This window comes from Hoplias malabaricus, chromosome Y, assembly GCF_029633855.1.
Source record: "Hoplias malabaricus isolate fHopMal1 chromosome Y, fHopMal1.hap1, whole genome shotgun sequence".
Classification (NCBI taxonomy): domain Eukaryota; kingdom Metazoa; phylum Chordata; class Actinopteri; order Characiformes; family Erythrinidae; genus Hoplias; species Hoplias malabaricus.
In genome coordinates this window covers 67,143,382-67,169,841 of record NC_089820.1, presented here as the reverse complement: position 1 = coordinate 67,169,841, position 26,460 = coordinate 67,143,382, and the positions used below count along the sequence as shown (strand labels likewise).

Here is a 26,460-nt window from a genome sequence, read left to right as displayed (position 1 = left end):
GCTCTGTAACTTTCTACGTCTATGTGGTTTAACTTGAGTCGAGGTGTGTTTTTTTACTCACTTTTACCTTAAAGGCTAAGCACCAGCTCTATGAAAGTGTCAAACAAGTAAATACAGTGGAATTTGAGTTCCTAACTTATGTTTATTGATAGTCAGAAAACCGCTTGTCCCCCACCCCCCAGCGGTGTTGGGAAACTCTAATAGGCGTCTTGCCTGTGACGTAGATGGTGGACAACACTCTAGAAGCTGCACTTAATTTAATGCACAATGACGAAAAAGTCACGGTCGCGTTCGAGAATTTCCGTAGCGAGCTCGGGTTTTTCCGTCAGTTTAAATAAAATTGTCAGTTTTAAAGCAAATTAAGCTACTGTTTTCATTTTAATTCATACTTATATCTGTCAGTAACTACAATAATGTGGAATATTCATGGAGGTCCATTAAGTGGTGCTTAGCCTTTAAACAAAGAGAAGTTGGCATCGTTTAGTGTGTGATGTATATCACTACAATCTGAATTCGCTGTAAACAATAGTTAAACCATGACATTTTATTGACTTGATGCGTTTTTCTCTGCTTCTGTCCTGATTTAGACAGAGCAGCTTTGAATAATGAAGCCTTGTTTCCCAACAAATCTGATGTGAACACAGAGCAGCTCGCTGGAGAGAAGCAAAGTTCAAAAACCCTAGATGGGTTTAACATCACACAAGTTAAAGATCCAGGAGTCTGTTGAAGAGAGAAAAAGGGAATGTGTGACAGAATGGAACTATTTTTCATTGCGTAAGGTTGATAATCAAACAATTTTTCGCAGTCTTCTTTAACTTAAAACCTAATAATAAATGGTGATAAACTGTGGTATAGCAGCAGTAATACACTCGAGGTTCATGTTATAATGTGTGATATTGGTGCTGGTGTAATGGTCTTTGGCACTCTGCACTCTGCCTAAGACCACAGCACACCAGTGCCAATATCTCATATATATATGCCCCTTTCATACATGCAACTGTTCCAGACATTAATCTGAGGAGGTGTATGTATGAACACAAATGTCAGAATATTTTCTACTGGACCCAGTGTAACCCAATGTAAATGAATCCAAACTTTATCCAGCCAGTCCTAGTACCAAATCAGAATAATATCCAGGGGAGCCCCTGTGTGAACACTGTGTTCTGGACCTCCTGCACCCGCTACCCAAGCACCATCCTATGCCTAAACCATGCTAAATATTTCCTGTAGTAAGCACATGTCTGGACCTGATTCTCCTGACGTTTTCTATAGTTAATATGTAAAATGAGACTCCAACAACAACAATATTTTGTCCAGCACCAATACCCAAACTCAGCTTTTTCCACAGTGCTGAAAAGGAACTTGGCTGTGTTCATATTTTCCTCATCTTTTGTCTATTTAACTGCCAAAAATGCAGAAGCTGCAGCCGAACCAGATGAATGCACGTCGGTAAAGAGAGCTGAACTACATGAGTGTGCCTGAGGGAAGGTCAGATGCAGCTCAAGTGTGGTCTGTGGGAAGAAATTATGTGGAGAGCCGAGGAAGTGAGGTCACTTCCTGTGACCGACACTTAGTCAGATGTCTCCGACTGAGACCCAGACTCAAACAGACACGACTGGACGGTGGTCACTGACCTGGAACGACATTAGGAGAGTATCCTCGAAACAGTTTGCTTCAGTGGGTTAATACATCACTAGAACTGCATTCTCGTATTCTGTGGCCTTTAAGGTTTAGGTATAATAATTTGCCACCATTTCAGTGGTAGTCCTTTAAAAAGACACCCGTTCTTTTAAATGGGAATGAGCCACTCACTGTTCACCCTGACCTGAGGGCATAGCAGTGAAGAGCAAGGAGCTGCAGCTCTGGTTAGCCATTTTCGCTCTGTTTTCTTATTAATCAGTTTGTTTTATGTGGTTTAACCCCACTGTGGGTGGAGGTACTTAGATGAGGAACAGTACAATTCCTCTCCTGACATCAATTATAACTTGCCTTGTTGAATCCCATGCTCTCTGACTTTGGCGGCCCACAAAAAAATGAACTAGGCCATCTTATTCCTCAGTGTGTGGACTGGTAGGTACTTTATATGCTTAAGTGTAAATTTCACTGTAGTAGTTGGAATCGAGAAGTCTATTGGAGCAAGTTTGAGGGGAAATGTGTGATGATTTAACAAATGAGGATACTGTTTGTACAATACAAGTTGGTAGGGTTACATTACTAACGTTACGTTAGACTAGTAGCTTCAGTTCGCTATTTGCCTGAACAAAACAAACCCCAGAAAATCTTTGTTCTCGACAGGACAACTGTAACACATCTGAATGCCGAACTGCTCCTCCTTATAAAGAGATCTAGAAACCAAAGCTTGTTATGCCCACCTCCCTTGTCCCTTCCCACAAACCTCCTGTGAGTCTGAGTCTGCTCAGCTGTTGTACAGTTTCCCTGCCTGACATCAACTATAAAACGCTAACAGCTTTGTTGCCCTGCTGTTTGCACAGGTGTCCTCCCACCCCTGATACACAGGGAGGGCAGTGTGTTAAAGCCCTTCACACCAACGTTACCCTGTTGACCGGTAAAGCCACGCAAAGACTCCTACATTTTCAAGCTCTGTCTGTTCTTTAATCCTCATTAACCACTGGCCTTTCCACGGGCCCCATAGCAACCTGACCCTCCGCCCCACCCGCACCTTCCCCTCGCTCTGGACAATTTCACCCGTCTCCACTTACTGCTTCTGACAAAGACCGGGGAGCAGCTTTAGAGGCCGTACCATGCCGTGTTTGGTGGGAGAGTTCTATTTAATTATCCGTGTAGGTTTGGGTTCTGTACCTGCCGTTCTCTCACAGACAGTTAGCAACATCAAGCTAAAGCGTTTTCACCCACATTATTCACAAAGGAGGAAAGAATTACTCAAAGTTTACTAAACAGGCTCAGGTCACAGATGAGCAGCCAAGCACATGAACCACCAACATGATATGAACAACGTTTGTGGCTGGGGAAATATGCCTTATCTCTTCATTGTTGTGGCAATTCGGGCTTTGGCCATAAAGCAGGGTTCTACAGTAGTGAGATAACCGTTGATTGATCTATTTAATTGTATAATTAATAACGCAATAACGCAAGTAATGAATATTGAACACCTAATCTGAAATACGTGGGGAAATGTCCATCACAAATAAAACAAAGCTATAAATAACTAAAGCAGGGCTATTTTTTTTATAACCAAGGTCATTGCCTGCATTACACTTAATGACCGGACACTACAACCTAGGGACAAAGACTCAAGGTCTTTACAGAGGTCCAAGTGACTTCACCAGCTGAACAGAAGGCCTTACACATTAAACAGGAACAAACACTGACAGTGAAATTAATCAGCCATGTTTTGATTTCCAATGGGTGGGTCCAAATTGGGAGACAACATCATTCTAGGCCTTCTGGAAGTCCTAGATACACCACAGACTCTGAATACCAGGCGTTTTCAGACCAGTCACTTGTTAAGAATGTAAAAACAGCATCTCTATGACATGTTGCTATTGTTAGCTTAGCACCAAAATGCTAAAAGTCTAGTTAGAATTAAGGGCTCGCTCCAATTGTCACCATTTAGTCACTACAACCTCGTACAGAAAGTGCTTAGTGTCCGTTTACTAACATTAACAATAAATAACAACTGACTGGTGGCAGCTGTGTGTCAGCTGTAGCCTGTCGGGGCTCTGGGGGTCCTTACATCACACCAGTGCATGTCAAATGTCACACAGCACCAAGCTACAGTTGCTTTTTAATGGAAGGAGCACTTGAAAGACACTCCTCTGACTGGGCATCTACAGGAACCAAGTGTTGTGTTGTTTTTCTGTCACAACACTGGCCTGAGGAAGTGAAAAAGATGATTTACCGTGTGAATTAATTAGTTAATAAATAGCGGTGGTGTGCCCTGTCTGGGACATTATACACGCTTAATACGGGATTGGGTCAGCCAGGGTAATGCTCGGCCTATTGTTCTTGGAACTTCCACACATTCACACACTGAGCGTACACAAAGAACTGGGTAAACATGAACACACACATGGTGTAAAAAAAAAAAAAAAAAAAAAAAAAAAGATATGACCATACGGTTCGAATGAGTTACAGTAAGAATGGGCGATGTTATACATATACATATATATCAGGGTCAGGGTTCTTTAAGCTTTCTTTACGTTGTTAGTATATCCACATAAGTCATTTTCATATTGCCCGCCCTACCCTCATAGTCAGATACGCCTTCCTGAAATGTACTGAGTTGACTCATTTCTGCTAAAACAGCCTATAACTGAGTCACAGGCAGAAACCCCTCCTACATGAAAGCAGGATGTGAAAAGTATAACCCAAACAAAATCCCCATGGCCTCATAACCATCCAGAGGTGTCAACACCCACAGGGGGTAAAAGGGCATTTGACCCAGGGTCATTGGGCTAAGTGTGACTAGCTAAACACATCAGTCTCTACTTGTTGTAAAGGTGCATTCATACGATCATTGTGTGGGCCTCAAAACCGCCGACTTCTAGCCGTGAACACTGAGGTATACAAAGAAATAAACACAATCTAAACACACTGAGCCTCGATCATTATGGGTCCTTGTAATAACAAAAGCACATTCACTCAAACTGTAAATGTAACACATGCTGCAGATTCAACCTGGATTCACACTGAATTAAAAATCACTGCACAATTATACAGACAGAGGTTATGCACTGAAGATTCTCGCTGTAATAGGATAATTTCACAGTTACGGCCGTCGGACTGCAAAAGCTAAGGAAATGGCAGATTCACAATGGATTAAAATGACAGTAATCACTTTAATTACAGTACCTTCCCAGATAAAACTAATCCTCCTACAGCTGTAATTTGCAGAGTTATGAAGCCCTGGCTCCTCTAATTCCACTCAAACCAGCAGTACGTTAAATATATAGCGATGTACTCTTTCTGTTCATGCTGTTATTAATGGAACAGCGTGCCACCATTATATCTGGTACAAGGGCGCGAGTGTAAGTCACAGTCAGATAGAGGGCCGATTCAGGAGGTGCTCTATGAGACGATGCATGGCACTGAAATGAAGCGCTGGGCACAAGAGAGAGGTGAAGTCAACGCTGCAAGTGCTCCAGTAATAATAAGAGGTTTGTTAGCTCTCTTTTAGTTCTCTGTTTGTGTGTGTGCATGCCTACTGTCTCATGTCTAAGCCCCAGGCCTTGGGTACAATCCCCTCTGTGTCTCCTGCATCCCCATAGACGATTTTCTGCACTCTCTGCCCCTAGGAAAATGGGCTAAAAAGGGTTCAGCCTATACAGAAAAGAGTCTGGGCATTCTGTCTGGGAGGTGGTGCATTATGAGGAGCCACAGGCGCATTCTGGGGCACTCAAACCAAGAGTATGTAGGTTTTGTCACGTTAAGTATTATTCTTAGCTGGCACAATTAAAAAAAAACACAGTTATTTATATATTGTTTCCTTGTTCTTGTTTCAAAATGACTTTATCTGAGCAGGGTGGGGAGGTACGGGTTTAGTTCGATACAAAAATGATCAGGGCCTAAACACAGTCACAGCACACCTCACACTAAACATCAGTCTTTTACAGCATCTCGCGTTTGTTTCATGGTGATAAGCCAAAGATGGATAGTTAGTCTAGAATGTATAAATCCTCCCCAGGATGTTGTTCCAGCTTCCTGAACACCTCTGCTGCGAGTGTGAGCTTAACAGACAAGCCAGCTCTCTGGAGCTCAATTAACCACCTTTAGGTTGCGCACGCTAGACGATTACACAGACAGATGGTATCGCTCAAGTAAATAGTTTAAGCTATGAATAAGCACTCAAAATAGCAAATCTGGCCATGATCAGGACACAGAATGAATCTGAAATCTATCCTATTCTGTCCCAAACTCTGGAAGTGCTTTTCCCTACAGACTGACATTGAAGTTATCTCAGCCATTGTCATTGAGCCACTCATTCAGTGCCCATTTCATATTATAACCGATTGGGTTGGTAATAACTGAACATGTTTACTCCACACCATATAATCTGCACTTTCAATCTCATTTCACATGCTCTCGATGTGAAAAATCTGTTGGAAGAGGAATATCGAAGTCTAAATTCAAGATATTGAACGTCCATCTACTACGACTTGCATATAACGCTAGCATATGTTTTCTACACTTTCCAAAGTACAGAGAAATTTGAGAAAATTGTAGTGTATTAAAGTTGAATTTTTGGGCGAAATAGGGCAAATACAACTATGGAGTGTTCCTTTAACTTCCTTTTACCTCTCTGTTAACAGTAAGAGGTTCTATAAAGCCACAATAGGTGACTGTATTTACTGTAGGCTAATCCACTTCCTTTAAATCCAAAGGTAGACTCACACCTGGTTACCTGACACACCAGCTTTGTCTTTTATTAGGAAATCTCAAAACACACAGGGTACTTCTATAATATGTTACTTGCGCAACCCCCAAAGACAACTGATGAACTTGCAGGGTTTCCATGGCGACTATCACACTCACTTCCTATGCACTAAATACTGAGTCAATATAATCACAGTCAAAACACACTAAAGTATTGAGATATGGCCAAGGCGGGAGAAAGAACTTCATTTATACAGTGTTACGCAAAGTCTGAGAGCCCATGGCCAAAAGTTTGGTTGATTTTCTGTGTGAAAGAACACATTACACAATTCTTCATTCTTTAATATTCTTTGTGTAATGTGTGTGTGTATATATACATAATATATATATATATATATATATATATATATATATATATATATATATATATATACACACACACACACATATATATATATATATATATATATATATATAAAACATCAACTCCTTCCATGTGCCATTGACGCGTTGTTGTTTTTTTCCCCACTCATTTTACGGTAAACCCTGACTCTACACCGGGGATTGCCAACGGGTGTCTCTGTACATATTGTGCTGTGATTGGCTAGGACTTTGTATTTAACCTCAGCGGCAGCCAATCACATCAAAGGGGGCGGGGCTTGTGTAAAAACGGGTGCGGAAAAAAATAACAATGGACAAGGAGCCCTCGCCATGCTTCCTTCCACACGGCATGGTCAGACACATTTAAGATAGGAAAGTGAAATAAAAAAAATGAGGAAAACTCATATAAAACACATTTAAAATCTAGTTTAAAAAAAAAAGCATTCTTCCGCCCCGAATTAAAGATATATTTATTTATTTTTTAAAAAAGTGCCGCATCGGTCTAAAGAGGAATAAAAAGTACCAAAACCCATGTTAGCTGTCGGTGGACACACACCCGTGTAATAATGTGTATATAAATATCATATAATAATTCATTAGCTGTAAGAGGATGTACACATTAGGTGTAAGTTGAAAGGAAATGCACTGAAAACACCTTTTAATCACTGTTGCTGCATATAAATGTTACACCGAATAAAACTCACCCTGGAGTTGATCTCTTTCATTCTGTCTTGACGCGTTTTTGATAACGGGTCCGTAACACGGGACATGCCGAGCATTTGGACCTCAGATTGAATCTAATTTTGACCGAACCGGAAGCGCGGTGGATTTTCAGTGTGGAGGTCCGAGAGAGTCCAAACCGTGGTTAATCCAGTATTATTATCATGCGTTTACAGCTCTCCATCCACTTTTCTTCCGCTGCTGCAGACACTTTTCTTCTCTTCACACAGGAAACCCCGGTAGCCTCTCTGTCTCTCTCTCTCTCCCAAGCTAATGTAACCACGCCCCCTACGCATCTAAACCGCCCCTTCCTACTTCTGTCCAATCAGAGTGCAGGAGACTGCCCCCTGGAAAGTAACCAAGTAGCCATGCAGCTTCTTTTCCCATTTATACAATTAAAAATAATAATAAATAAAATATAATAACTACAGTGTGCAGTGTTTAATTTTATTTTGTCCATATTCTAATTTTAAGCACATCTGTTTTCTTTAAAGATCATTTCTATTGGTCCCTCTACATTCAAGCTGAATTAGGCAATTAGATTTCCTGTTTTAACCAGTAAAAATAAACTGAAAATTATGAAGAACGTGATGAAAGCCTTCTGTGTCTGAGAATACAGCTGTGTCTGTTTATGTAGAGCATGTTTTGTTGACACTGGTCTCAAGTCAATTGCTGTGCAATTATTTCAGCAGATATCAACACCTATTATTTTGCCCCCATCTCGGTGTTTATAGTTTGGAAACATGACAGATTCTGTTAATCGGCCAACATCAACAGACGCTTAGACTGTGAGGTAAAAACAGGCTACGATACCAAAATATTATGAGAAGTTACACAATAAGACAAGAGCGAGCACTGGTCGAACCTTTACTGGATGGAAATTTTTTTTTAAATATGAAGGGGATGAAAGATTTGTTGGTTCAAGGGCAGGATTTGGAAGAGGCAAAACAAACAAACGAACAAACAAACAAAAAATAAAAACTCTGTTATTACTGTAGGGCGGCACGCGGTCACACAGCTCCAGGGACCTGGAGGTTGTGGGTTCGATTCCCGCTCCAAGTGAGGAGTCTGTGACTGTGGTGTGTTCTCCCTGTGTCTGAGTGGGTTTCCTCCGGGTGACTGTCTGTGAGGAGTGTGGTGTGTTCTCTCTGTGTCTGAGTGGGTTTCCTCCGGGTGACTGTCTGTGAGGAGTGTGGTGTGTTCTCTCTGTATCTGAGTGGGTTTCCTCCGGGTGACTGTCTGTGAGGAGTGTGGTGTGTTTTCCCTGTGTCTGCGTGGGATTCCTCTGGGTGACTGTCTGTGAGGACTGTGGTGTGTTCTCCCTGTGTCTGCGTGGGTTTCCTCCGGGTGACTGTCTGTGAGGAGTGTGGTGTGTTCTCCCTGTGTCTGCGTGGGTTTCCTCCAGATGACTGTCTGTGAGGAGTGTGGTGTGTTCTCTCTGTGTCTGCGTGGGTTTCTTCCGGGTGACTGTCTGTGAGGAGTGTGGTGTGTTCTCCCTGTGTCTGCGTGGGTTTCCTCCAGGTGACTGTCTGTGAGGAGTGTGGTGTGTTCTCCCTGTGTCTGCGTGGGTTTCCTCCGGGTGACTGTCTGTGAGGAGTTGGTGTGTTCTCCCTGTGTCTGCGTGGGTTTCCTCCGGGTGCTCCGGTTTCCTCCCACAGTCCAAAAACACATGTTGGTAGGTGGATTGGTGACTCAAAAATGTCCGTAGGTGTGAGTGTGTGAGTGAATGTGTGTGTGTGTTGCCCTGTGAAGGACTGGCACCCACTCCAGGGTGTATTCCCACCTTGCGACCAATGATGCCAAGTAGGCTCTGGACCCACTGCGACCCTAAACTGGATACGCGCTTACAGATAATGAATGAATGAATGTTATTACTGTAGTTCCCAAGTTGCTGACAGAATTCACGTACCTTGAAGATTGCCTAGTGCCCCTTTAATAAACCATTATTGTAAATAAAAAACCTTTATGTTTGTATACTTATAAATGCTTCTTCACACTCCATCATAAGCCCATCTTTAGTAATTTGATATTTCAGGAGGCAAAAGTGCCTTTTTCCTTTTACTTTTAACTAAAATCAAGGGAAAGGTTATAAAAAGCTATGGATATTGCATACTGACCACCAGAAACTGCAATGTTTATCTAAAAGCTGTGTTCAGTTTGTGATACATGTTTAATTAGACGGAATACGTACCTGTTAAAAACTACAACACCGTACCATACAACAGAGGACTAAAGTTTATGTGATAAAGGCTGATGTTTGGCCACTTCTTCTCACTGGGAATTTGCAGAAGTACATATAGCATTGTGGACGTGTTTACTGACGTGTTGCATTCAGCTGGGTAAAGCTAGATGGTCCATGCCTCAAACTACAGCGTCTGTGTGATATCTCTTTTTCATTTATTTGTTACTTTTATGAGTTATATTCTGCATCTCTCAATCTCTCTTCATTTAAATGAAGTTAAGTTTAGTGGTATATCTCAGAACACAGGGTCAAAAAGACACGGTCATGTCAAAGGCCCTAAGCCCATATGCAGGTCATCATTTCTCTAATGTTCACAATGAATGGACCAATGAACACTGTAAAATATTTAGAATATGTTTTTTCCCAAATGTGTTGCACCACAGAGATATGAATGTTCATGACAATGTCCTGACAATAACCAAACCCTTTGAGATGATTCAGCAACTTAACCCAGTATGATGCAAGTGTGTGATGATTTAGGCATGCGGCTTGCACAATGCTATTGAGTGGAGTGTACTGTACGTATCAGTTACTTCTGAGTTTCATTAAAGGTGACGTTCAGGATTGTAAAAAGACAGCTAACTGCGTTCCCGAAAGTGTTACAAAACTAAACAATATAAAAAGTTACAATTCAAACAGTGAATAAAAACGTACAGCCATGTTTTACTTCTCAAACATACCATTCCACCTTAAAAGACGCTGAGCTTTGGAATGTAAACAAACTGACATTCCCCACAATTGTAGACGTCTCTTAACCCTGTAGCTTCAGTAAATAAACACAAGAAGCAAACTTCAGACGCTAAATATTTCTTCACTGATTGGTTGGTTACATTTGCATCTGGTGGAGAGTTGAGTTTCTCAACAAAGCTTCACTTTACTTTATCGGAGCCTATTGTCTCTCATTATAAGGCCAGTGAAATCATGATTTAACCTTTAAACATTGTTTTCTCAGGTTGTGTTTACTCTCTGTGGTTTAATATCCTGCTTTGTCTCATTTGAATCATGAATCTAATTGCGTGTGTAAACCTAGTAGCATCCGTTATGGCCAATGATAAAAGCACAATTTAATTTTCCCTGTTGCAGCATACTAAAGCAAGAGAAAATCTAAGATAAAATGTCTGATAATTAAAAATAAAAAACACCACAACAATACCTACCTCTCCCGGTCTAAAAACGCCCTGTTCATAATGGCCGGTTTCAGCACCTATCCCTTTAAAGCATAAAGAGCCACTCGCTGGTCAATCCGACCTGAGCGCTCAGTAGTGAGATGCTCAGGGTTTTGGAAGTTTAGTGCAATTCGCTTACTTTCCCCCTCTTGTTTTCTCCATTTTTACTCAGTCCTCTTATTCCTCCATGTTTGTTTTGTTGTTTCATTTAACCTAGTCTTTGCACTCTCACATAAATGCAGGCCCATCTCTGTGATTGGAGAGACTCAGACGAGTGGGTGGGGCTATTCTAAAATCGGAATACATTATAGATATATACATCCTCTACTTTTTCTTCTGGTTATTGTCGTAATGTGACAACTTATATGGTCTACAAAGAAAAACATGAGACAAGACTGGACATTATGGAGGAGTCTAATCCAGTCTAACCATGCTCAAGGCAAACATTTTCTAGACGTTTATGCAGCCACCCCACCATTGGGCTATAAATCCGCAGCAAAGACATTTTAGATAGGGCATATTCTGATGAACCTTTGCCCATTTTGTTGCGTATGATGTTCCCCAGACTGTGTTTATGATAATGCATCATGTTTGGTGGTGGAATTATGCTAGCTAATATCATCCTCTTGGCATTACAGCCCACTTCAACCTGTCTGTTGGAAACCCCACAGTAACCCACAGCTATAGACTGAACAGATATCTCTTTCTCCTTCTCTCTCTCTCTCATGAGTCACTTTCCATTCACCCTCTTCTTTTGTACGGCAGTCTAAATTTGTCTTTCTCAGATGCCCACGCATCGTAAGCGGAGGTAAGACGAGACAGGTGTTGTGTATGCGAGACTGTAAAAGACAGAGGACAACAGAAAAGAGGGGGCGCTGTCTGTGTGGGGTTTCGCCCCTGATCCTATTTTCAGCTTTGTTCTTGCTCTTAAAGCCTAGAGCCATGGTCAAGTCTCTTTAGAGACTGTCAGCAAGCATTAACAACTTAAAAGTGCTTGGCCACTGTTGCCTTCCTTAGGGTGAAGATCATTAAACTAAAATGCCTATAATTTAGCCACGTGTAGGAAAACCTCACACCTCCTGACACACATTATAAGTCCCACACACTTCTAATGAGTGAGTTCAGCTATTCTAGGCAGCAGTCATTACTGACGCGTTACGGAAATACTGTAATTTAAAGTTCAATTTGAAAACGTTCACCTTAATGCTAGCTCTTGAGAGACGGTCACTTGTCCCATTAGATCAGGACTGGGCAATCTTATCCGCAAAGGGCTGGTGTGGCTGCTGGGTTTGAGTCCTTTCAGGCCAGAATGCACCTGATTACACTCCTTTAATTAGCTGGTCTCAGTAAAACAACTGATCATGTGACCTTCTGCGAGATTCATTGGAATGGTGTACTCTGCATCGATGTGTGAAAGCTCTGCATTGTGCTATGGAGTGTTACAAAGTGTGTTAGGTTTGTGGGTTGTTAATGAAGTGAGAGAGTGCAGGTGTCTGAACACACACACACACACACACACACACACACACACACACACACAGAGAGAGAGAGAGAGAGAGAGAGAAAATGAGACAGGAGTAAGAAACGAGAGAGAAAGATATGGCAAAATATAGCATAGCAATATGTCATTTTCTGTGACCTTCAATTCAACCAATCCTTCTTTTTCCTAACACCTCAATTGTAACAAATTTGCAAGTGATAAAATGACAAATACAGCCTTTTTCCCATCAAACTGACTGTGGACATCAAAAAACACCATTTCCCGCCCCGCCCTACAGTTGCACAAGTTTTGTTTCATTGATAAGAAAAGGAGCACTTGGGATTTGCATCAATAATTTAACGCGTGTCACATCTTGCTGTACTTCAGTAAAACCCACATAATTCAACATGATTCATGAAGCCATTTGGGCAAATACGGCTTGGACATGCATTCGTGAATTAGTTTAACTTCCAACATGAATGTGAAAACCACTGCGCCTTTCCGTATGAGCCCGAATGCAGCTCTGGACTAACAAATAACATCTGCTCAGGTTTTTAATATGGTACACAGGCCTTTCCCAGGTCTGGGCCTCAGCTAATGCAGGTATATACAGGGCTGCTTATCTCCCTAACATACACTTTTAGAAATTATAGTTATTACAAGCAATAACAGAAGCCTGGGGTAACTCACTATTAGTCATTTCTCACTCATAGGTCAGTGGAACATTCTTTAGTGCCATTTTGTTTCTGTAGAAATCTCTCCGTACAGATGTGATAAGTACACACATTTATAAAACTCACTGACGAATGGCATTCACGTGTTTACACTTAACTTTTGTTACATAAGCCTTTCACGACGGCAGATAAACATTTAACTTTAATTATTAAAACAACCGTCCATTGTCATTATACTTTGCGAAATGAAATGACATGATTCCATTATAATGCCTTTAAAATGCTTTGGATTTACATAGGTTTGTGTCACGCTATTAAAGGCTCATGAAGGTGTTAGAAGTCGTATGAATGCTGCCTTTTAAACAAGTGTAGCCACTGACTATAAACGTGAATGTGAAACCCACTATGGGATTAAATACATAGTTCAGTAACTGCATTAGAAAACCATTGGGAGGAAACACGTTCATGTCACAAAAAGAAAAAGAGTCAAAAGTGCCATCACCATTTTTTTACTGGTTAAGCTTCAACATCCAGTTTATCTTCTGGTCTAATGAGATGCACTACTTTTATTGAGACGTCTATAATATTGGACTGAGACGAGTAAACAGGACGGTTTATTACTATACAACGGAAAATGAAGCAGTGCTCCCTGATAATGCTAAGCAAATTTGCTCTGATAATATTGTACAGGGGTCTGTACACAACCTGCTGCGGCCTTTATTGAGTTTAATATCCGCTGCAGGGCGCTAGGGTTTGTTTCGTGTACAACTCTGTGTCCAGATAAATCCTAGAGGAGGATTCTGAGCCAGGGATGAGCTGAGAGAGATGTAGATGGAGAGAAAGAGACAGAAAGAGAGGGGGAAAAAAAGAGAGTGAGCGAGCAAGAGAGAGAGAGAGAGAGGGAAGGACGGAGGAGGGGGGATGGGACTTGTCGGCCTTGCTGATGCAATCCTGCCACCCGAGGAAGAAATTGCCCAGCTGTGAGTGAGAGAGCTGAGAAAGAGGGGGGAAACTGCAGGAAGGGGGCAGTTCTCAACCCTCTGCAGCCTGAATGGCTTAACTTTAGCACACAAACTCTACAAAGTTCACACAGTCTGGAGACGACACTCTCACTACCACACAAACACGCCACTTTCACATTAAAACGCAAAATCACAGAGGTTGCCAGATTGAAGCCATTGAAAAGTGAAGAGTGAGTATATTTTACTGTCCAGAAAAACACGTATCACAAAAATGACAAATTTACAGAAGGCAAAAAAAAAAAGTCCTTGCTTTTACTGTAAGTTAATGTAAAGATATATATATATATTATGCCACATTTCCATTGGTCCATTGCCTGTGGAAGTTTCTCTCAATGTCATAGCCATCTCCTGTGTTCTAATGATGTAGAAAATAAATATATTAAATAAAATTATAATATAAAATAAAACACCACACTCCTCACAGACAGTCACCCGGAGGAAACCCACGCAGACACAGAGAGAACACACCACACTCCTCACAGACAGTCACTCGGAGGAAACCCACGCAGACACGGGGAGAACACACCACACTCCTCACAGACAGTCACCCGGAGGAAACCCACACAGACACAGGGAGAACACACCACACTCCTCACAGACAGTCACCCGGAGGAAACTCACACAGACACAGGGAGAACACACCACACTCCTCACAGACAGTCACCCGGAGGAAACCCACGCGGACACAGGGAGAACACACCACACTCCTCACAGACAGTCACCCGGAGGAAACCCACGCAGACACAGGGAGAACACACCACACTCCTCACAGACAGTAACCCGGAGGAAACCCACGCGGACACAGGGAGAACACACCACACTCCTCACAGACAGTCACCCGGAGGAAACCCACGCAGACACAGGGAGAACACACCACACTCCTCACAGACAGTCACCCGGAGGAAACCCACGCAGACACAGGGAGAACACACCACACTCCTCACAGACAGTCACCCGGAGGAAACCCACGCAGACACAGGGAGAACACACCACACTCCTCACAGACAGTCACCCGGAGGAAACCCACGCAGACACAGGGAGAACACACCACACTCCTCACAGACAGTCACCCGGAGGAAACCCACGCAGACACAGGGAGAACACACCACACTCCTCAGACAGTGAATATGAATTTATGTCTTATGTCCCCCTGAGCTGTTAATAAACACAGATACATTCCCCCAAGCTCATAAATTTCCTACACACACGAGTTCCAGATGTGCAGGCTGTAGTATTGAAACACATTCGCCTGATTTTATGCGACTAGATCAGAGTCCGCACCTCAGGATTATTACAAGGTGATTTACTTTGATTTACTTTTTACTATAAGGTGATTTACCATATGTGAAGTGCTATGTGTAGAAGAAGTAAACATACAAGTGAAATAAATCTCTTTCATACATTTGGTTCGCAATGTTCCGACGCTAAAAATGATTTATCGCGTCTTGAATAAAAGTGCCATTGTAAAGTCAGTGATGGATATGCACCAAGGCAACTTCACTGGACGTCGCTGGGCAATAAACTTCTCTGTTTACTCATAGTTTTCAGTCTTATCAGTCTTACCTCTTCATGAAGCTAACTACACTGGAAGCTGAAGTCGAATGCAGTGCATAAACTGAGCTGGAGTTCCTTGTTACAGAGTGATACCAAAACAGAGGTTTCAAAACCAAAACAGACCTCTAGCACCAGTCATTCTGAAACCATTTCTATTTGTGAAATGAATGTGCATTTATAGAGTCCTGAGGTATACTTTTTGTCTGTGTATTCTTGTCCAATAGAACTGAGGCTCAAAGCCTGAGGGAAGGGAAGAGAAAAAAAAAAAAAAAACACAGACGGCCGGCTACTCCCAATAGACACACAACATTTTGAAAACAGTTTGGAAAATATTTCTATAGGGATGCTTTGGCCAAAACTCTTAGTGCCTGCTAGTGTCTAATTAGCATCAATTCATGTGCTGATGCTTATATTTATTTGCTATTTTCAAATATATGTATGGAATTTTGTATGTCAGTAAATGACAAGAAACATGATGAAAAAATATAAAAATATTATGGCAATTTCTATTCCAACATTCTTTTAAAATCTATACCACCCTCAGATAGCTATAAAACACACTAATGGTCCTACCAGATGTACACACACACACACACAGAGAGAGAGAGAGAGAGATATGTGGCAGGCCAGTGCTGTTGGCAGATTCCACGTGCTCATTTCCTGGTAGGAGGAGACTGTAAGGAGGAGACTAAGCAGCGCTGTCAAATCACACCGCTCCACACAAACACACAGAGAAAAACACAACACACACACACACACACACACACACACACACACACACACACACACACACACACACACACACGATGGATGGTGTCTGAAGCTAGAAATAGATCTAAAATTGTAATCTTGTTGTTGCAGCACTCTTCTTGTTCAGCTGATGATGTCATTGTTTTATTTGAAAAAAGCTGACCGCGAGCAGAGAATAACAATGCAATAAATGATAAAGATTGGGTTTAAAATAACTACTTAAACACGTACCCTTAATGTACACCACGTTCAGAACTTAATAAATCATACAGTAACTGATTGATCTGAATATCAGTGGCTATTAAAAAGGAGAATCCACATTAACTCACCCTCACACGTATATTCAGCACTTCTCTATTCACTCGACGCAAATGTATATTTTTACACAAATAAAAACAATAATAAACCAAAAAGACAAGTGTATAAAGCAATGCAGAGTGGTGGAGCTCTATCCAGTAGTTTTGAGATGAGCTGGAGTACACTCTGAGGTCCAGAACTCATCATTCAACATCAGAACCAGACCTCACTGATGTTCTTGTTACCGAATGCCTTCAAATACTCACAGCAATGTTTTAAAGTATTGTCTACATATTTTAACACAAATGAGTAGAGGCTGTTAATGCAGGAAAAACCTTAAATAATGTCTGATTTAAGACAAAAACCTGGAGAACACACGCACACACACACACACACACACACAAAAAAAAGACATGGCTGCCCCCTCCTGGTCAGACGACATCAATACACCAAGCTACAGTTCTCAGTTCACAGTCAAGTCCAGCTTGTTCCATCAGTAAGAAAAATCAAACCTGTGCCTGCATACAGAATTATCATCAAAAGATTGCTCTAATAGCTTCACAACACTTAGTCATTAGTGTTCAACCAGAGCTCCTTATTTCAGTGCAGTTTGAGTTTTCTTCTCCTCTTTGTTTCATACACAGTTTACAAGAAACCAGGCAGCTTCCTCTACACTGAATGAATGCAGGGGAAGGGGAAGTCCACCCCTCTCTCTCTCTCTCTCTCTCACTCACTCCTCCCTTCTCTCTTTCCTTCCCACACTCCCCCTCCCTCGCCCTCTGTGCTGTCAAAACAAAACTATTACATCTCGATTCTTTTAATGACATCACTGAAGTCTGTTCCTTACATTGTGTTGAACGTATGACTCGCTCTGATCAGTCAGTTAACACCTTCAAGGTGCACCCACTGCCTAATGTCCATAATAAAATAGACCAGTAGAAAAGGTGAATCTGTGGAGCAGCAGCACACAAGCCAGAGGTCACCACAGTCAATGTTTAGCTTTGCCATTTGGCCGTGGAGCGTTAAAACTGCATTGTGAGGAATGATGCCCCTGGGATTCGGACCTAATCCTCCTACATCAACACCTACCCTCACTAACGCTTCCAGAACTGTCAACAATGGTTTAACATCTCAGTGGAGAACCTTGTCAGTTCAGAAACAATAGAAAAGAGGCGCAGACGTCCTCTTAATTTCAGAGGAAATGCAGAAATGGTGAATATAATATGTATGTATTAGTCATACATGTACATATATGGTGTTTGACCTGCCTTCATTTGCATAAATTTGCATAAATACACAGCACAGTCTATGTGCATTTTATTTTACACACACACACACACACACACACACACACACACACACACACACACACACACACAGTAACATTAATTAATTAATTAATAAGCGAACCCAGTTTGATCTAAACTGTGTGAAACTGTGTCTTACCTTGCGGTTGCCGGCCATCTTGCCCAGGAAGCTGAAACTACGTACGAGGGAGCGCAGGCTGCCGGACTTTTCTCCGTTGTCCTGCCTCCGAACCCCTTTACCCTCCGTCCTCTCCTCACTCCCCCGCAGCTCTCCACACAGCTCCGCATCCACACTGACAGAAAACACACACACACAACTCTGCACTCAGTGGCTACCAGAGAGTTTGACTTGCCATATAATGCCTTTAACATCTCAGCTCCATCTCTCTCTCTATATAAAAAAGCTTAGGCTTACCTCTGTGTGGATCCTCTAGGCAAAGAGTTGAGGGAGGACTCTGTTTAAAACAATATATATATAAGACACAATCCTCTATTCAGTCGCACAGAAGTCCTTAAACACAGTCAATGACCTACAGCCCCTCACACATGAAACGTCACTCTAAATCACTGAAGCTCTTGTGATCGAATTCTCAATGCAAACGCTAGCTCTTGTACAACTGAAACACATTAATTCATGAGTCCTCACAAGCTCCTTTAGAGAAAGAGAGGGATGTGAGAAATGAGCAGTGTGTACAACTTAAGGGCGCTAATGACAAACTCAGCAGAACAAATACAGGAAGACCGCTTCCGCATAACTGCACATACACACTACATGAAGTACTCACACACCAAGACACGCTAACACACTGTGCTAAGATACTACACGAACCTACAGCCTGATGAAAACACAAAGAGGGAAATGGTCCTCAGGGAAGACGCGCATTCAGTACTGTGTTAAAGGAAGAAACCACCCTTAATTCACTTTATTTCCAGGCAGATGGCTATTAAATACATGTTTTGCAGAAGACTAAATCACTTTGGTGTCCTCAAGTTTCCAAAAACCCATTAAACTTAGAGGAGAAAGAACAAAGCCTTTAAGTCTTGAATCTAACCAAGAATAAAAGTTAAAAATTGATTTTCTTATATATATTTCATGATTTTATATTATATTATACATTCATTCATTATCTGTAAGCGCTTATCCAGGTCAGGGTCGTGGTGGGTCCAGAGCCTACCTGGAATCATTGGGCGCAAGGTAGTTATACACCCTGCAGGGGGAGCCAGCCCTTCAAACACACAATCACACCTACGGACACTTTTATTTTGAGTTGCCAATCCACCTACCCGTTCCAGGTGACTGTCTGTGAGGAGTGTGGTGTGTTCTCCCTGTGTCTGCGTGGGTTTCCTCCGGGTGACTGTCTGTGAGGAGTGTGGTGTGTTCTCCCTGTGTCTGCGTGGGTTTCCTCCGGGTGACTGTCTGTGAGGAGTGTGGTGTGTTCTCCCTGTGTCTGCGTGGGTTTCCTCCGGGTGACTGTCTGTGAGGAGTGTGGTGTGTTCTCCCTGTGTCTGCGTGGGTTTCCTCCGGGTGACTGTCTGTGAGGAGTGTGGTGTGTTCTCCCTGTGTCCGCGTGGGTTTCCTCCGGGTGACTGTCTGTGAGGAGTGTGGTGTGTTCTCTCTGTGTCCGCGTGGGTTTCCTCCGGGTGACTGTCTGTGAGGAGTGTGGTGTGTTCTCTCTGTGTCCGCGTGGGTTTCCTCCGGGTGACTGTCTGGGAGGAGTTGGTGTGTTCTCTCTGTGTCTGCGTGGGTTTCCTCCGGGTGACTGTCTGTGAGGAGTGTGGTGTGTTCTCTCTGTGTCCGCGTGGGTTTCCTCCGGGTGACTGTCTGTGAGGAGTGTGGTGTGTTCTCCCTGTGTCTGCGTGGGTTTCCTCCGGGTGACTGTCTGTGAGGAGTGTGGTGTGTTCTCTCTGTGTCCGCGTGGGTTTCCTCCGGGTGCTCCGGTTTCCTCCCACGGTCCAAAAACACACGTTGGTAGGTGGATTGGTGACTCAAAAGCATCCGTAGGTGTGAGTGTGTGAGTGTGTTCTCCCTGTGAAGAACTGACGCCCCCTCCAGGGTGTATTTCCGCCTTGCGCCCAGTGATTCCAGGTAGGCTCTGGACCCACCGTGACCCTGAACTGGATAAGGGTTACAGATAATGAATGAATGAATGAATGTTATATTATAAAAAAAATAAGGAAAAAGAAATTTAATTTATTTGGTCTTTATCTGGTTTAATAATTTTTAAAAATATACCATAGCTTTATTTATTGAGCATCTGTATCATAAAAAATTTATATTAAAAGAAAGTTAATATTTTATCCAAAAAAATACCATATTTTTGATTATGTGAATGGAACTGTAACATATCTGTGTAGCCTAGGGTCATCTGAAAATAAATGTATGTGACTGCACTCTCCTTGTCTATTTTGAATATTTAATGATCTGCTAAATTTGTATTTTTTTAAGAAATGGGTGCATACACCATACTGAACCTTAGGCATGCTCAGGTATAAAAGTCAATTTACTTTGTGAGAAATTACAGTACGTTCTGTGAGAGTGAGCAGTAGTCCACCGTGAATTAGTGAGAGATTATATTGGCCCTCTCTCAGTGTGCATTGTTGACTTAAGCACCGTGGCTGGTTTACCTTGGGCGTGAGGACGCGGGCGCTGGTTGGTATGGGCTGGTTGGCATTTGCTGGGTATGGCACAAAGCGACGGCACTGAGGCACTGTAGCCCTGCTTCAGAGTGGCTGCGTCCTATAAAACACACAAAAGCATGAATCGCACTCAGAATACACACACACACACACACACACACATACATACACACCCACAAGACAGATACACTGGTCCCAAATCACACAACAGCCACATGCACACAGACATATGCACCGCTTGGTGTCCAGGGGTCATATTTCAGACTCTCCAGTGCGTTCCTTCAATCAAACTGTCAAATTATAGCAGTTGCTTCCTCAAGTCAAAGCTGCGTAGGTTGCACAATATATGATTTGCTAATCATTATCACAACGTAGGCCTTGTGCAATACTGGCATTGCAGATATAGGACGTTGAAATGTGTAAACCCTGCAACCAACGGCAAGCAGATGATTTTTGTGGGTGTTGTGATGAATCAAAGTTTTCACTTAATCAAATAAATGTAAACTGGGTTGAAACAATGCAGGCCAATTAACCATGCCACTATATCTCACAACCATGACACATAACTCTATAATCACCTCAAATGAAAATGACATACCGCTGTGAAAGTGAATATCTGGGAGTCTGAACCTGCCTCCTCCTCAGCAAGAGACAGCAGAGACTCCATATCCTCTGCGTAGTGGGTTATAGGAGCTCGCCTTGGGTCCCGTGTCCCCAGACCCCCGTACTGAACCTTCTCCATCTCCAGAGGGTCCAGAGCCTCAAGACTCACACTGAAAGAAAGAGAAAGAAAATGGTGTTTCATGTGCCATTTTACAAAAATAAATCAGCAATAAATAGTCCAGGGCTAAAATCAAAGCACTCCTAGAAAATGATTCATAAAATAATGATAATAACTTGCTGACATCCAGTCAGATACCTGCAGGTCCACATTCTCTGGTTGCTGTTGTTTACATGCTCTCTACAACAAACAACTACACTCTAAACTGTGGGTTTAAGCTGAAAAAACTTCGATTTCCAGTGTGAGTGCCATACATCATCAAAAATGACCCGTCAAGGATGAGTCTTCTCTCTAGTTACTCACGGATCTAACGAGAAAAACAACCAGTTCTGTCTCTCTTCAAATGCAATGCACTTCCATTCATTCATTCATTCATTGTCTGTAACCCTTATCCAGTTCAGGGTCACGGTGGGTCCAGAGCCTACCTGGAATCATTGGGTGCAAGGCAGGAATACACCCTGGAGGGGGCGCCAGTCCTTCACAGGGCAACACACACACACATTCACTCACACACTCACACCTACGGACACTTTTGAGTCTCCAATCCACCTACCAACGTGTGTTTTTGGACTGTGGGAGGAGACCGAAGCACCCAGAGGAAACCCACGCAGACACAGGGAGAACACACCACACTCCTCACAGGCAGTCACCCGGAGGAAACCCACACAGACACAGGGAGAACACACCACACTCCTCACAGACAGTCACCCGGAGGAAACCCACGCAGACACAGGGAGAACACACCACACTCCTCACAGACAGTCACCTGGAGGAAACCCACGCAGACACAGAGAGAACACACCACACTCCTCACAGACAGTCACCCGGAGCGGGAATCAAACCCACAACCTCCAGGCCCCTAGAGATGTGTGACTGCAACACTACCTGCTGCGCCACCGTGCCGCCCCCAATGCACTTCCAAACGAATGTAAAAGCAACCTGTATCTGTTTTGGTATAAACACAGCATTTACCTTGCTTTTTATTACACGTTCCATGCAAATGTACTGTGGTTGCTGATGTTACACTAAGGAAAACTGTATTGTAATGTAACATCACAATATTAACAATGTATAATCATATTGCCCAGCCCTAACTTTCCATATGTGACAACACACCAACCTTAGAGGCTTTTAATGTGATTGTTCTTCAAACAGAACCCACACAAAGCCACAAACCAATCACATCACGATCATCTAATGATTACCTCTCTCCTCTATCACCTCTCTACTTGCAAAGACTCTTCTAAACGGTGCTCACATAGACACAGTAAGGGCCCTGTCGCGACACTTTACCTTTAAATAAAACCCACACACAAATTACTACTGCCAACACTGCCAGTGCCCCGCAGACCACTGCTGATATCACTAAGTAGGCAAATGCAAACAAAACCCCCAGTCCAACGGCCGCCACAAGAGCGAACGCGGCAATCGCGACCCGTAAAAGGATGTTCTCCATTGTGCCCTAAATCTACACTGCTGTTCTATCTTCGCTGGTCTGAGGCAGCACAAAGCTTGACCTCTGTTCACTCTGACAATGGAGTTCAATGTGAGCTGGAACAAAGGAGTGAGAGAGGAGGTGGACAATGGAGACACATAGTTCTCTCACTCTCTCTCGTTTCGGCCCTGCCCTCTTTCACTCCCCCTTTCTAGGGAAAAAAGTGAGGATCAAAGTGTGCAAGGAATTCAGCCATCGATTATTTTCTTCTGGTGCAGGTTTCAGAGGAAAATAACTTTCCAGTAACACCAAGCCTGGATAATATCAATTGAAGAACATCTCTCCAATATTGAAGCCACTAAATCTCAAACCATGGACTGTACTGGAGCGAGTGCATCAGATTTATGATGTAGAATTCACCTTTTGCATGTTCCTTCAATATTCCAGCATATTCCTCACATTCATTCATTCACGCGTGGGTCCAGAGCCTACCCAGAATCACTGGGCGCAAGGTAGGAGCACACCCTGGAGAGGGCACCAATCCTTCCTCGGGGCGACACACACTCACACTTACGGACACTTTTTGAGTCACCAATCCACCTACCAATGTGTTTTTGGACCATAGGAGGAAAACGGAGCATCTGGAGGAAACCCACGCAGACACAGGGAGAACACACCACACTCCTCACAGACAGTCATCAAGAGGAAACCCACGCAGACACAGGGAGAACACACCACACTCCTCACAGACAGTCATCAAGAGGAAACCCACGCAGACACAGGGAGAACACACCACACACTTCACAGACAATCACCCAAAGGAAACCCACGCAGACACAGAGAACACACCACACTCTTCATAGACAATCACCCGGAAGAAACCCACGCAGACACAGAGAGAACACAACACACTCCTCACAGAGAGTCACCCGGAAGAAACCCACGCAGACACAGAGAGAACACAACACACTCCTCACAGAGAGTCACCCGGAGGAAACCCACGCAGACACAGGGAGAACACACCACACTCCTCACAGACAGTCACCTGGAGGAAACCCACGCAGACACAGGGAGAACACACCACACTCCTCACAGACAGTCATCAAGAGGAAACCCACGCAGACACAGGGACAACACACCACACACTTCACAGACAATCACCCAAAGGAAACCCACGCAGACACAGGGAGAACACACCACACTCCTCACAGACAGTCACCCGGAGGAAACCCACGCAGACACAGGGAGAGCACACCACACTCCTCACAGACAGTCATCCGGAGGAAACCCACGCAGACACAGAGAGAACACACCACACTCCTCACAGACAGTCACCCGGAGGAAACCCACGCAGACACAGAGAGAACACACCACACTCCTCACAGACAGTCACCCGGAGGAAACCCACGCAGACACAGAGAGAACACACCACACTCCTCACAGACAGTCAACTGGAGGAAACCCACGCAGACACAGGGAGAACACACCACACTCCTCACAGACAGTCACCCGGAGGAAACCCACGCAGACACAGAGAGAACACACCACACTCCTCACAGACAGTCACCCGGAGGAAACCCACGCAGACACAGAGAGAACACACCACACTCCTCACAGACAGTCACCTGGAGGAAACCCACGCAGACACAGGGAGAACACACCACACTCCTCACAGACAGTCATCAAGAGGAAACCCACGCAGACACAGGGAGAACACACCACACACTTCACAGACAATCACCCAAAGGAAACCCACGCAGACACAGGGAGAACACACCACACTCCTCACAGACAGTCACCCGGAAGAAACCCACGCAGACACAGAGAGAACACAACACACTCCTCACAGAGAGTCACCCGGAGGAAACCCACACAGACACAGGGAGAGCACACCACACTCCTCACAGACAGTCACCTGGAGGAAACCCACGCAGACACAGAGAGAACACACCACACTCCTCACAGACAGTCATCAAGAGGAAACCCACGCAGACACAGGGAGAACACACCACACACTTCACAGACAATCACCCAAAGGAAACCCACGCAGACACAGGGAGAACACACCACACTCCTCACAGACAGTCACCCGGAAGAAACCCACGCAGACACAGAGAGAACACAACACACTCCTCACAGAGAGTCACCCGGAGGAAACCCACACAGACACAGGGAGAGCACACCACACTCCTCACAGACAGTCATCCGGAGGAAACCCATGCAGACACAGGATGAACACACCACACTCCTCACAGACAGTCACCAGGAGGAAACCCATGCAGACACAGAGAGAACACACCACACTCCTCACAGACAGTCACCCGGAGGAAACCCACGCAGACACAGAGAGAACACACCACACTCCTCACAGACAGTCACCCGGAGGAAACCCACGCAGACACAGGGAGAACACACCACACTCCTCACAGACAGTCAACTGGAGGAAACCCACGCAGACACAGGGAGAACACACCACACTCCTCACAGACAGTCACCCGGAGGAAACCCACGCAGACACAGAGAGAACACACCACACTCCTCACAGACAGTCACCCGGAGGAAACCCACGCAGACACAGAGAGAACACACCACACTCCTCACAGACAGTCACCCGGAGCGGGACTCGAACCCACAACCTCCAGGTCGCCGGAGCTCTGTGAATGCGACACTACCTGCTGCACCACCGCGCCACCCATATTCCTCACATTCTACTCCTATTTCATATCACTTGTACTGGCACATCTACCTGCGCTGCTCATACTGTGTTTGAGCGCTCATCATCGCGCCGGGCTGCCAGCTGTGTCTGCGGTTACGGGAGGGCTGCCCGATCTGAAGTCCAGCCAGGGACAATTTCAGGCTCATCCTCCGCACGGGGAGAAAAGGAGAAGCCAGGGGACGGCGGGGAGAGTGAGGAGTGGATGGTGACGTTGGTGAGGCAGGTGGAGGTGCCGGACAGGGCACGCAGCGACTGTGAGCCATGTTGGAGTCAGGGATACGGATACGGAGAGGGTGAGGGCTGCTGATCATCTGTAAAGCATCGGAGAGAGAAAATAAAACATTGTCTAGGCGTTCACATATTGCTCTGTTGTTTTTTCAGCTACAATTAAGGATATTAGCAGTGGTGCAGTATAAAAGTGTTCAGCAGAAATGAGCTATCAGTGTCGGATTTAAATATCTAGGAAGTCGTTACATGCCAAATAGCTTCAATATTAATATCAACTCTCAGTAGAGCAACCCTGTGATAAGTGTGATAATATACATACCATGTGCATCAGCTCAGGTTCAGGTCTCAGGGTGTTGTTGGACAGGGAACCGTTGCTGCCCTCTAGTGACCAAGGGAAATAAAACACGTTAACAAACAAACACAGGTTCATTTACACTTAGTCTTTATTTTAGCAGTCAGTTGGTTGACATTCTCAAAGACAGTACACTTGCTTTTGTAATTCCTATTTACTATCAACTCCACTCTACTGCACCGTTCTGATGATCTATTATTGTCACGCACCTGTTGTTGCCTTTGCCTCTCAAGAAACAGTTAAACTAGTGAAGTTAAATAGCTTTGCGTATAATAATCATGTTCATAAGTCATTTTCACTTCCTGTTTATGTTGAATCAAGCTTGAGACTTGAGAGATAACTGGTCATTCAGGTGCGGCTGGCC

At 43.8% G+C, this 26,460-nt stretch overlaps 1 protein-coding gene across 2 annotated transcripts in view; it reads right to left on the bottom strand.

The window, feature by feature from the left end:
- LOC136678283 (rho guanine nucleotide exchange factor 2-like) overlaps positions 1-26,460 on the bottom strand; it is a 61,386-nt gene that overhangs the window by 31,012 nt on the left and 3,914 nt on the right. The window contains exons 2-7 of one of the 2 annotated variants that reach the window (XM_066656273.1): positions 26,064-26,125; positions 25,547-25,827; positions 21,183-21,357; positions 20,573-20,684; positions 18,363-18,402; positions 18,087-18,240 (exon numbers count right to left, since the gene is read on the bottom strand). In XM_066656273.1, the coding sequence (XP_066512370.1) occupies positions 18,087-18,240; positions 18,363-18,402; positions 20,573-20,684; positions 21,183-21,357; positions 25,547-25,827; positions 26,064-26,125 (824 nt within the window). Of the gene's footprint in view, positions 1-7,439; positions 7,648-18,086; positions 18,241-18,362; positions 18,403-20,572; positions 20,685-21,182; positions 21,358-25,546; positions 25,828-26,063; positions 26,126-26,460 lie in introns of those variants that run through there. The other variant, XM_066656274.1, reaches the window with a different exon arrangement.